We start from the raw sequence: 12,379 nt of genomic DNA on the forward strand, positions 1-12,379 counted from the left end.
TCTTGCCAAAAAAACCTGTATTTCAAGCTGCCAATCTGATCGGGTGAACTATCAGAGAAAATTCAGCTGTTTAAACACCTGCAACTCTACCCTGAGAAGGCCATCACCTGTCCCCCTCCCATCTGCGGGGGCAGAAGCAGCAGTTGCCAGTTATTAATAACAAAGCCCCTGGTTAGTGACTGTGAAGGCCCCAATATTTTGAGAAGCTGAAACAGGGGACGGGGCTTCATCTGGGGTGGGTATGGCCTCAGGCAGTGAGGGGACGACAGGAACCTGTCGCTCTCGGCTGCCACTGCCACAGATCAGCAGCACAGAGCTCTGGATGTTCCCCATCAGGCTGGAAGAAGAGGATCTACCTGATTTGGGAGACAGCGCTCCTTTAAAAAGAAGGCAGAAAATATAATTCAGGAAAGGATTCTTGCTGGCTAGGCTGAATACACAGTATTCAATCAAAAAATAACATGAATGAATGAATAAAATGCATAAATGAAGACCTTATTTGTGGGGATTCTGAAGCTTTCTGGGAAAGAAAGTGGTCTCCTTCCCAGTAACCCAGTTCAGAAGTCTTCCTGATGCAAATTAAACTTCAGCTTTCAATGACTGCCAGTAGAACGCTAACCCAAGAATTTTTTCAGGCCCTTCCATCATCAGTTCTTTACTACCCGGAAGCTAACCCTTAACTGAGCATAGTGCTATGGTAGAACAGGGGGCAGAAGGTGGTCCTTCACTTAAGAAGGCGAGCGAGAGCCTGAGACAGAGCAGCCATGGGAAACATGCTGTGTGCCAAACACACAGAGCAGGGAGTGTAAGGCCGTGGTGTGTGCTTTGCATGAGGCTCCACAGTACACACGGACACTGACCTATGTATCACAAAGGACAAAAGAGACTTCAGTAAAAAGAAGAAAATCTGACCGAGTCCAGTCCAAGCAGTCCACAGTCACTGTAATTAAGTCACAGAGGTCCTGATCTAATGCTCAGGAATTCCCAGGTTCACTGAGCCCCACCCTTGACCACAGGATCACCAAGACACCAGTGGTGTGAGTGGCAGCTTATAACATTTTAAATTCACAAAGCCCATTGACTAATTTTGTAAAGTCGAGTTCGAAATCTGGACTGCTCCACAAAGTCTCTTCTGAGGTCCCTGCTCCACTCTGCCCCGACACCCACCTGCCATCCAGTGGTGCATGGCCAGGCATGCAATGCTCCCATTGCCTTTCCTGATATTTTATCTGCCCAGCATTGCTCCGCTGAGGGAGGCCCCCTTCCATCCCACAGTTTTGTTAGGACTGTCTCTAACCCATCTACTCCCAGTGGAAATCCCTCCATGGGCAAAGTGCTGAATGAACCAACTACCAAGCTTGACCCTGATTACACCAATCACACTACAGTACCCAGTAAAGACTATGTCTACAGTGTTCTGTGGTGGCTCTTTTGTGGTCTATTCAGCATGTTTTTTCATTCTTCTTTACAAAAAAAAACCTAAAATTCTTTTTCTTGATGTCTGCAAAATGACATAAGGGATAATACTCACCTCAGAAGACTGATACGTAATTCTAAACTTATTATCTAAGAATTTTTACTTCATGCAAGATGTCAACCTTATAGTTAAATTCTACTTCCATCTTTTATGAACAACAAATAGTACATAAGTAATATCCAGTCAACAAATTTAAGTATTTCATAAATAATCCAGCAGATGGGGCTGAAGGCATAGACCTGGCCAGGCTCTCTGCTATTCTGCTGGTGTGCAAGCATACGGCAGCAGCCCATGGTGGCCTTAATCAGGCCGTGATGGCCACCGTTGGGCCATGGTGGCCACTGTCAGCCTGTGGTGGCCACCATCAGGCTGTGGTGGCCAGTGTCAGCCAGCAGCAGACAGTCTCAACGTACGTCAATTCTGAATCTCTCTCCTTCTCTCTATTACACACAAGATCATACGCCACACAGCATCAGTGAAACAAAAGAAAAATAATAGTCTAAAAAATCATTTGAACTTCCCTAGGAATTTACTATTTAAAAAAAATTAGCTCCCTCACTAGCTCATACACTTCTCATTCTAAGAGGATTTATATAGAAAAGATTCATCTATCATTTGGTTAAAAAAAATTCTAGTGGCCCAGGTGCAGTGGCTCCTGCCTGTCATCCCAGCACTTTAGGAGGCAGAGGTGAGAGGATTGCCTGAGCCCAGGGGTTTGAGACCAGCCTGGGTAATTTAGTGAGACCTCATCTTTACAATAAATTTTTAAAAATTAGCCAGGCATGGTAGAGCACACCTGTAGTTCCAGCTGCTCTCACTGTGCAGCAGGGGGCCCGCCCAATTCTGTGGAAGTTTTGGAAGGAGGGTCTCTCCAAGACCTCTTAGCAGTTGCAAAACTCCATAGTAGCCTTGTCCTTTGGCAGTCTCTTCGTGCCTATAGTTACATTTGAGTTGTTCTTTCGTGTGTGAAATTACTAGTACACAAGATGGCTTTCAGGGATGCTCAAACCCTGCTGGCTTAAGGAAGGAATACTGATTGGAGACGTGAAAGTCCTGTAACCAGATGACACACCAAGGGAAAAGAGCATGACTTCTAAGGGTCTTTCACAGTCCCTTCCCTAGGCCCATCTCTCCTGTCACTCACCGTCCTGTCCATTCATCTACTTCCTCCATCCCTCCTATTACCAAGCCAACCAGCAGCATCTCGCACTTGAATGACTGCCAAATCTCTTCCTGGTCTTCACATTCGGCCCTGCCCCCCACAGCCATTCCTTGTCTGGCAACCAGTCACCTGCCTAAAGTACAATCTAAGTAACTCCTTTCAGTGGTTCCTCACTGCCCTGGGGTCAAGTTCAAACTACAGCATGAACCTTCCTGGCCTCTCAACAGGAACATAGAGAAAAATGATAACAATAATTTAACACTACCTAAATATTTCATGGTGTTTTTCCTTAATAACAACCTTTGCTTATTTTTATCTTGGTAGGTAGATAGACATATGGATGGACGGATGGATGGATGGATAAATGGAAGGATGGATGGATAGGTAGATAGATAGACAGAGAGGTGTATTCTACTGGCAACATAAAAATTCCTTTACCCACTTCCCTGTTTCTTTGTAAATCATTGATCAGTACTGCCTCCGTCCCTTCCTTGCAGCCTGGCAGACTCTCAGGTCTTGTTTCTTCTTCTCTCTCTTCCATTACTCTCCTGACTCCATCCTCTTGAACTTTCATTCCACTTCTCATCAACTCATATCCTGACTGCTAGAATTTATGAAGGAAGTAAGGGAAATGACCACCCCACTCACCTCCCCCTATGCGTCTGTCCCAGTTTAGCCTATGCTGCCTGGAAACCTCTAACAGGCTGCTTCTAAAGGACTATTTGCTTTGTTTCACTCCTCTGTTTAGACTCTTCACTTCCCCCAAATATAAAACTCGACGGTCTTTGTCGGGCATCTGAGCTTCTTCTCAGTTTGAACCTGACCTTCCTAACCTCCATTCCAAACATCTGTGAGAGCTCCAGCAGGACAGGTATGTTCCCTGCCTTCCACTACAGTGCTTTCTCCCAGATGGGCCCTTGGGAGAAAAATCCTGCCTTCCTCATGTAGCCTTCCCTGCATAAGCCCGTGGGTGAAACAGATGCATTTGAAATAAACACAACATTTTAATACTCTGTCCTTTTCAACCTGCCCTCTAAATTAAAGAAACAAAAATCCCAAACATAGGAAAGAAAGAGAAACCACATTTCACCTTGACAAAATAGAGAGAGAGAAAGCAAGTGAAAACTGGATGACTCTTCTGCTAGATCATACATACTATACTTTTCCTAGAAAGTTGATAACCTTCATATTATCTAAAGATTTTTTATCCTTTTCTCATATCCTTCATTTTAATAAACATGAAATATTTTATCTAATCAAACAGTCTTTTATCAAGAATAACATTTCTATCCGTTGTTAGATAACTATGGATGTGTTTATTTTGAGCTATAACCTCCTAGTTTTAAACATCAGGCTTTCCAGTAATCTTGGGAAGCTGACAAACATATAAAACTAATGTCAGTGGTGTCTGCCAAGTAACAATGAAATGGCCTATGTTTTCCATAGTGGTTTACAGTTAAACCCCTAGATTGTCAAAGGCGGCCCTTCTTTCCAGTGATTTCACAGAAAGATAGCATGATTCTCAGATAAAATAATAGCACCGCAACTAACAACTAACACACATCCAAGTTATTTTACCATTATAGATGTGTCATTTCAAAATGTCCACATTTATAAACATCATCATTTTGCTATAATGTAAAAAATTTTTTAAAGTATGCCCATACAAAAATAACAATTTAATAGAAAACAACATGCTAGTCCACAAATAGTAACATTCCCTTGACCATTTGGGTTCAAATGGCTCATTTAACAAATGTCTATGAACAACTGACAGAGTTTTTATTGTCCAATGTAGTTACTCTACCTTCAGGTCTTGCCTCGTGGCTAGAAGTTCAGATTCCTTTCCGTAGAAATCAGACTGAAGCTGCTTTAGACTTTCTTGACTTTTCTCATAGGTGCCTTGCAATACTGCTGTTCTTTCTTTCTCTGATGCAAGTTCCTGGGCTGCCTGTGTTGCCTGCTGCTGTAGTTTATTCTCAAGTTCTGTCTGAAACATACAGTAGTTATTTAAAACAGTATGCATTCCAAACACCAGTTACAAATATAAAACGAAGTCCAGACAAAGAGAATTCCTGAGAACAAGTTGAACTGTATTTATGCCCTAAAATTCTACCTTAGTAAAGACTAACTTTCCATAGACTCATAAAGTCAAAAAACTACAAAATCCAACAAGTCCCAATTTTTTAAGAAAACCACAAAATGCAAAAGAAATTAAACAAAGGGGGAAAAAAGCATTCCAATGGGAAGTACTAAGTGTCAGGTTTCAGGAGACAGAGTAACAGCCACACCCTGATGGGGCGGACAAGGTACTGGTGCCTCAGAGGACATAATCAAAGGTTGGACTAAAAGAAACTTCATGAAACATGAAAGAAATAAGAAGTCATTATTATGTTGAAATAGATTGTTTCTACTTTTGGAAGTTTAAGCACAACTTAGGAGATGGCTATAGGTCATCTTTATTAAAATCAAGACAGGAAAAGAAAATCTCCCAAAGTCCTAACTACTTTAAACTCTAAACTTGTCTGTAGTCTTTAAGAAGATTCCAGAGACGGGGCTTGGTGGCTCATTCTGTAATCCCAGCACTTTGGGAGCCCGAGGCGAGAGGATTGCCTGAGTCCGTGGGTTCGAGACTAGCCTGGGCAGTTTGGCGAGACCTCGTCTCTACAATAAATCAAAAATTAGCCAGGCATAGTAGCACATGCCTGTAGTTACAGCTACTTGGGAAGGTTGTGGCAGAAGGATCACCGGAGCCCAGCAGGTTGAGGCTGCAGTGGCTGTGAACGTGCCACTGCACTCCAGTATGGGTGAAAGATTAAGACTCTGACTCAAAAAAAAAAGAAGATTCCAGAGATATGCACAAATTATGACATCCTTAAAGATACACATATGCATAGCATGACAAGTATTGGCTTTTAAAATGCAAGGCCTCAATGAAACTACTGTCAAGCTCATCAGTGATCCCCATGTCTCAAAATCCAAGATGCTCATCCTTGGCCACATCTTACTTGGTCTCTTAGTGGTACTTGGTATTGTCATGTTCCCTTGCAGAAATGTTTTCTTCCACGTGGTCTCCAGAACACCTGTTTTAGGCTCTCTTCCTGTCTTCCTGGTCATCACTGCTCAAAGCCTTCCCCTGCCCTTTTCTCCTACTAGGTTTCTCAGTGTGGTAACAGCCCCAAGTTCGACCCCTGGCCCTCCTGTACTCTACATGCCCTCTCTCCACAGAAGATCTCAACCAGACCCACGGATTTGAACACCTGTTATTTAGAACTGACTCCCAAATGTAGCCTCTAGCTCCATCCTCTCCACCTGAACTCTGGGCACTTTTATCCAAGTGTCTTCCCGACACCTCCACTAGAATAACGGACCTATCTCAAGAGAACCCTCAATTCCTGACAGCAGCTCTGTGCATCTAAAAGCTGCTACTTCCCCCAATAAATGGCATTAACTACCACCCACGTGCACAAACCGAGACCTAGAGTTATCCTAGATTCCTCTTTCTGCTGCTCTCACCATCTGGTCAATCAAAAGGTGTTGGTGACTCAACTTCCAAAACATCTTCACAAATCACTTCTAACACTTTAGATCGTGCCTACATCATGTACGTCTAGATTTTTGCCATCGTTTTTTAATGCCTTCCTTGCTTGCTCCTTTACTTCCTTCTAGCCACCCCCCCATTTTCTGCTCAAGATTCTACAATAGATTCCAATTTTCCTTAGAACAAGCTGCACCATTCTCCATCATCTAATAATCTACCAACTTGCACAGAAACAACATGGTCCTGTCTACTTCTCTGAGCTCATCTCAAGTGGTCTTTTCCCTCTCCCACTGATTTAACCCATATTGGTCTTCTGTTTCTAGAAAATTCCAAGCTTGTTCTAAGGTCCTGGCACTAGTTGTCCCAGACCTTTGGACAGATAGCTTTTGTAACTCATCTATCAACTCAAGTCTCCAGAGAGGCTTCTTTGATCACCTAACCTTTAGCAGAACTATGTTCCATCGTTGTCTTTCACCATTACCTGGCTTACCAACTCTTGATCTGGACAAGTATTAAATATACTTAAGAATGAAAACCAGGCCACGCACGGTGGTTCATTCCTGTAATCCCAGAACTCTGGGATGCTGAGGGAGAAGATCACTTGAGTTCAGGAGTTTGAGACTAGCCTAAGCAACCTAGCAAGACCTCCTCACTACAAAAAGTCAAAAAATTAACCAGGCATGGTGGTGTACACATGTAGTCCCAGCTACTCAGAAAGTTGAGACAGGAGGATGGATTGAGCCCAGGAGTTTGAGGCTATAGTAAGCTGTGATCATGTCACTGCAATCCAGCCTGGGCAACAAAGCAAGACCCCAACTCAAAATAAATAAATAAAATAAAGAATGAAAAACATACTCAAGAATAAATGACAATAGGTCTAGAAGTAGAAACCATTATGATGTAATTTAAAATATTAAATAACAAGTATATACTACCTGACACTAGTAAATGTTTTTAATATGTCCCACTTGTGATTTTTGTTTCTGATGATTCTGTCTTAATAAGGATGATTTACTTTAAATTCCTTTAAAATCTAATATACTAGAAAAGCTGCATAAATTATTCCATTAACATTAAGCATTAGGTATGTTATTTTGCAAAAAGATACTTTCATGTTGAGCAAATGATTAATACTAGAATTCTAAATAATTATCTGACAAATGGTTATAGTGAATGAAAATCCAGACTGAAGAGATTTAATTCTATAACCAAATGCTTTCATACATTTAACTATTAGAAAAATGTTTAGCTTATATAAATTTTTCTGTGTTGCAGCTCATCTGTGTCATTTTAATTGTCCGGTTTTACCTCCTCTCCCTACCTTCTGTGAAACAGCAGCTTTCACTTCTCCGTGGAGTGCTTCGATCTGTTTTGTCTTCTGTTCGGTTGATTGCTTTAGCTCATTCAGGCTCCCCTGAAGTTGTTGTTGTTCTTTTTCCTTTTGTTTCAAAGCACTCTGGGTCTGTACAACTTGTTCCTGCACTGAACTGAGTTCCAATTTCAACATATGAGAAGTCTAAGAAAAAATAAAATCTGTTTAGCCTTCATTTACTTCAAAAAACATTTACTAAGTGTCTACTACATGCCAGGAACTGGTCAAGGAAGAAATTACTGAGGCTGTTGGTTGGAAGTAATTCGTAGTTAACAAAAGAGAAGAATCTATATTCTCATATTGCTTCCCAGCTGACACCATTCACTATCTGATGGCATGCTGAACTCATCTTCATAATTTGTTTAACACTACTTCCTTTTCCATTTATTGTGTTGGGTATTTAGATAGAGCTTATAAATGAACTCAATTAATATTTTCTTGCATCACAGAAAATAGGTATGTCAATATCAGTGTCTCGCTTGCTAGATGTCTACTGTCTTTCTTTTTCTTTTTTTTTAAGACAGTATTAGCATTTATTTTATTTTATTTTATTTTATTTTATTTTATTTTATTTTATTTTTTGAGAAAGCAGGATTTATTGACAGGACAGAAAAGCTCCCACAGCGGGAGGGGACGTGAAGGGGTTACCCTGTCTTTCAAGAATACTCTAGAAAAATAAAAATAAAAATAAATTTAAGTAAATAAATAAAATGAAAAAGAATATTCTCAAAAGCTACTAAGCCTGTTGGCCAGTTAGTCACAAAGAACAGCTAGATATTAACAATGAAAAAACAAAAATCACTTTTGGCAAATACATTTATTATCTGTCTGATGATATTTAGCGGCACTGCACGACAATTACCTCATTTAGAGATCTGGGGCATATTTTACTATGCCTTGTTTTTACATGAGGCTATGTTTCTGTCAAAATTAGATGGCATATAGAAGTCACACTGATGCGCCTCTGTGACCATGGTGAAACACTGTTACCTCCCACCTTCTCCAGTCAAAGTTATGCTTTCATGTTTTATGCATATTTCATTAAGAACCTAGCATCACATTTGAGCATTTAACCATATTCAAAGTTACTTTCAAGAAAAGTTTAATGCTACACACAGATGTCTCAGCTTATCTCCAATACACAGCAAAATATTTTTACGTAAAACAGAAGCCAGATAGAGTGACAATAAGGATGATTATGTTACGATAACCAATGGTAAAATAATATCTAGCATATGTACATTTATGAGGTATAGTCAGTGCTCTGATCACTTTAAATGTATTAACCCATTTATTTCTCACAAAACTCTATCACACAGTTTCCATTATTAGCCCCATGTTACCACTAAGGAGACTAGAGCACAGAGATTAAGTAACCTTTCTAAAATATGACAAAATGGCAGAACTAATAAGTAGCCAAAGCAGGATAAAAATTTGGACAATCTTGATTCAGAACTTGGGACTAAGCCACTATAATTTTGTCACTTACATGGCTGGCATCTACAACACAAGAGTCTTATTCCAATCAACAACCAGAATACCATCACATCAAACATTTGTCAGAACTCTGCTTTGCTGCTTTATCAAATCTGATTTTCTAGAAAGCTGCATGCCTGGACTCTAGCTGCTAACAAGTATGACTTCAGAGAGTAACAACCGTATTATACCCATTTATTTACTTGTTTTCTTGTTTGTTTTTGCTAGACAGGAATAGAAGTATTAACCACAGTATTAATTTGCCTATAAATGTCTATAAAATAGCATGCATAAGGACATTTCTATAGGAAACCTATTAAGATATTTTTCCCCAAGCATAATAATGTTTGTTAACCTAGATTATCTAATTATAACTATAGTTAGCTGACTCCATTTTCTACCCTTGTTAACTATATTTCTTTATTTGGGCCTTTTATTACAAATTAGCTTAAATCTTTAAACAGTAGATAGAACACAAATAACAATTTTAAACTGTTTATAATCAATCACATTTCAGAGAAATAGCCCTCTGACCTACATATCAGTGTGAAAATGCTTTTTGTTCTTGAAAATATAAAAAAATTCCGGTGGAAATGTCCTCAAGGACAAACATGCTTTATGCAATAATGCTGTTAAATATAAAGGCCTTATTATACTTTACATAATTTATGTTACAGAAAAAAAGGAATCTTACCTCCCTTTCTTTTTCTAGTGACTTTTTCAGTTCATTCTGCTCCTTAAGTGTGCTTTTCGTCTGTGCTTGAAGTTGATGCTTTAATTCTTTGCATGTTTTCTCCTAAAAAAAGACAGAACTATATTACACAGAAAATATTTATAATAAACTTCAGGAGTTTGATTTATAAGCTTAGTAAAATATACACAGGAAATTAATATTATTGATGGGTCAATGTGGGATAGGATTATCCTTTTCAATAATAAAAACAGACAATGAAACACTAAAGGTTTTGATCAAATCCACTGTTACGATAAAATATTTTAAACATTTAGACAGTGTTTTACAACACTTTGAAAACCACATTTTTGTGTCTCTGAATTCAATATAATTAACATGTCATTAACTTGTACCATTCCTTTCCTCATAAGAAATGTTTTTAATCATTTTTATATTTTAAAATATATTTAAAAGTAGAACAATGGGCTTCAAGAAAATGGAAGCAAGACAACTTTTAAAAAAAATTATAAAACAATAAATTTTAAAATAATCATATATGATTTAAGAGGAAAGGTGAACCAATAAAAAACGTTTTCTTCAAACAAAGAGGGACACACAGGTAACATACTAATCTCCCATATGTTTTATATCACTGAACACTTCATCGACCTTTGCAGAGAGAAGAGAAGAATTGTATTTTTGCTGTTACTTTGTATTATTCTAGGTTAAAATATTTCTGAGAAAAGTATTCCCTTTAAGCATTTCCTGAGACTCTGTGGCTTTTTTTCTCTATAGTTTAAATACGTTTTACAATAACTCTAAACATGCTATTATCTGGAGTTTCAGAATTTTCTTTTTTCCTTTTTTTTTTTGAGTCAGAGTCTCACTCTGTTGCCCAGGCTGGAGTGCAGTGGCACACTCATGGCTACCGCAGCCTTGACCTGTTGGGCTCAGATGATCCTTCCGCCTCAGTCTTCCAAGTAGCCGGAACCATAGGTGTGTGCCATCACACTGGCTAATTTTTTTATTTATTGTAGAGACGAGGTCTCGCCATGTTGCCCAGGTTGGTCTCAACCCGTGGGCTCGGGCAATCCTCTCGCCTCCACCTTCCAAAGTGCTGGGATGACAGGCATGAGCCACTGTGCCCAACTGAGATTCAGAATTTTTAATAAAGAATTAGAAATTTTACTGTCACCAGAAGTAAAAGCGTCACTGAGATCTTTCTGATCTTTTTTTCAGGCAACTAAGTAACATTTCAAGTAGTTGCCATATTCTTTGTAGAAGCATCCCTAGAACAAACGTGCTATAGGCTCTCCCAAAACTAGCATCAAACCTGCAATGCAGAAAGACTGTTATATTCAACTGAAAAGATGCTTGGCCTTAGAAAACTGCACACACACACACACACACACACACACACACACACACACACACACACGTGCATGCTCACCATTATTTTGAGATTTTCCTTGGTGTAAACAATCCATTCCTTTCCTCATAAGAACTACTTAAAATTATTTAAATGTGGAATGAAAAGTCATTAGTCAATTAAGGAGAAAAATCAGTATATTTTAAATACAGTAATCACTTTCACCTAAAAATGTAAATGTAAAGACTAACCAAGTCTAACACAGCAGCTTTTCCTTTCTGAGTCTCCTTTTCAAATTCACTTTTACAATTTTTCAAAGAATCAGAAACTTTTGATAATTTTTCTTTTACTGTAGAGAGTTCCGTCATTAAAGCTTCTTTCTCCATTTTCACGTTTTGTAGTTCTGCTACTGTTGTTTGGATTCTGTTATTCAATTCCTTGTGCTGCAACTTTGCATCTTGACTTAAATTTTCAAATTCTTGTTTCAGTATTAACTTTTCTTTCTCATGCTTGGTGAGCATTTGCTTGATATTTTCAAGGGCTTCAGATTTTTTCTGTAGATCCAGTTTTGTATTGGATGTTCTAAATATTTGAGAAACAATTTTTTAAAATAATACATAATTTACCATTCAAAATTAACCATAACCAATTACAGAGTTCTGAAACTTTGTTGTATAGTTCAGGAGTAACAATCATAATTTCAGAAAATTACACAGCTGGACATCTGATCTGATCATTAGCAGAAATAAATGGTTTTTCTCAAGTCAAGTAAGTTAGAGTGAGGGCAGAGTAATGATCTAATATAAGCCTCCTGACTCAATCCAGTCTTGACAGTCAATCCCCAAAGAAAACTCCATGCCACAAGCCCCACTGTCTACAGCAGCCAGACTTTTCCTAGGTTCCCTAAAGAACCTACTTATTCTGTCATTTCTCAAACACATAGAGAACTTTGCCTCTTTCTTTGAAAACATAAAGCACATTATGCATCTTGACAGGTCTTAAGCGTTAAAACACTTATGGTTAACCCAGAAAAAAATAAAATAAAATAAAGGAATATTTTATTTCAAATATAGAGGAAAGACAAATTCTTTACTTTAACCCTAGAACCTAGCAGATTATACAGGAGATTTGTTATCATTTGTCCTTAAGTTTTTTACAGATAAATATATAAGCTGCAAGGATGAGAAAACAGAAATATAGCTTTAGGAAAGTTAAACCTCAAACTTTTATTATTTTCTTTAAATAAATGAAATCATGCATATTACACAGCAAAAAAAATCTCCCTCCCACACATTAAATATCAGCCATT

At 38.5% G+C, this 12,379-nt stretch overlaps 1 protein-coding gene across 1 annotated transcript in view; it reads right to left on the reverse strand.

Moving 5' to 3' along the window:
* The window catches only part of EEA1 (early endosome antigen 1), a 105,207-nt gene that overhangs the window by 9,522 nt on the left and 83,306 nt on the right, over positions 1-12,379 (reverse strand). The window contains exons 18-21 of the mRNA XM_008048253.2: positions 11,322-11,652; positions 9,723-9,824; positions 7,502-7,696; positions 4,447-4,629 (exon numbers count right to left, since the gene is read on the reverse strand). Coding sequence (XP_008046444.2) covers positions 4,447-4,629; positions 7,502-7,696; positions 9,723-9,824; positions 11,322-11,652 — 811 coding nt within the window. The remainder of the gene's footprint in view (positions 1-4,446; positions 4,630-7,501; positions 7,697-9,722; positions 9,825-11,321; positions 11,653-12,379) is intronic.

The sequence above is a fragment of the Carlito syrichta genome, unplaced genomic scaffold (genome assembly GCF_000164805.1).
Source record: "Carlito syrichta isolate Samal-C Ts95f unplaced genomic scaffold, Tarsius_syrichta-2.0.1 Scaffold123282, whole genome shotgun sequence".
Classification (NCBI taxonomy): Eukaryota; Metazoa; Chordata; class Mammalia; order Primates; family Tarsiidae; genus Carlito; species Carlito syrichta.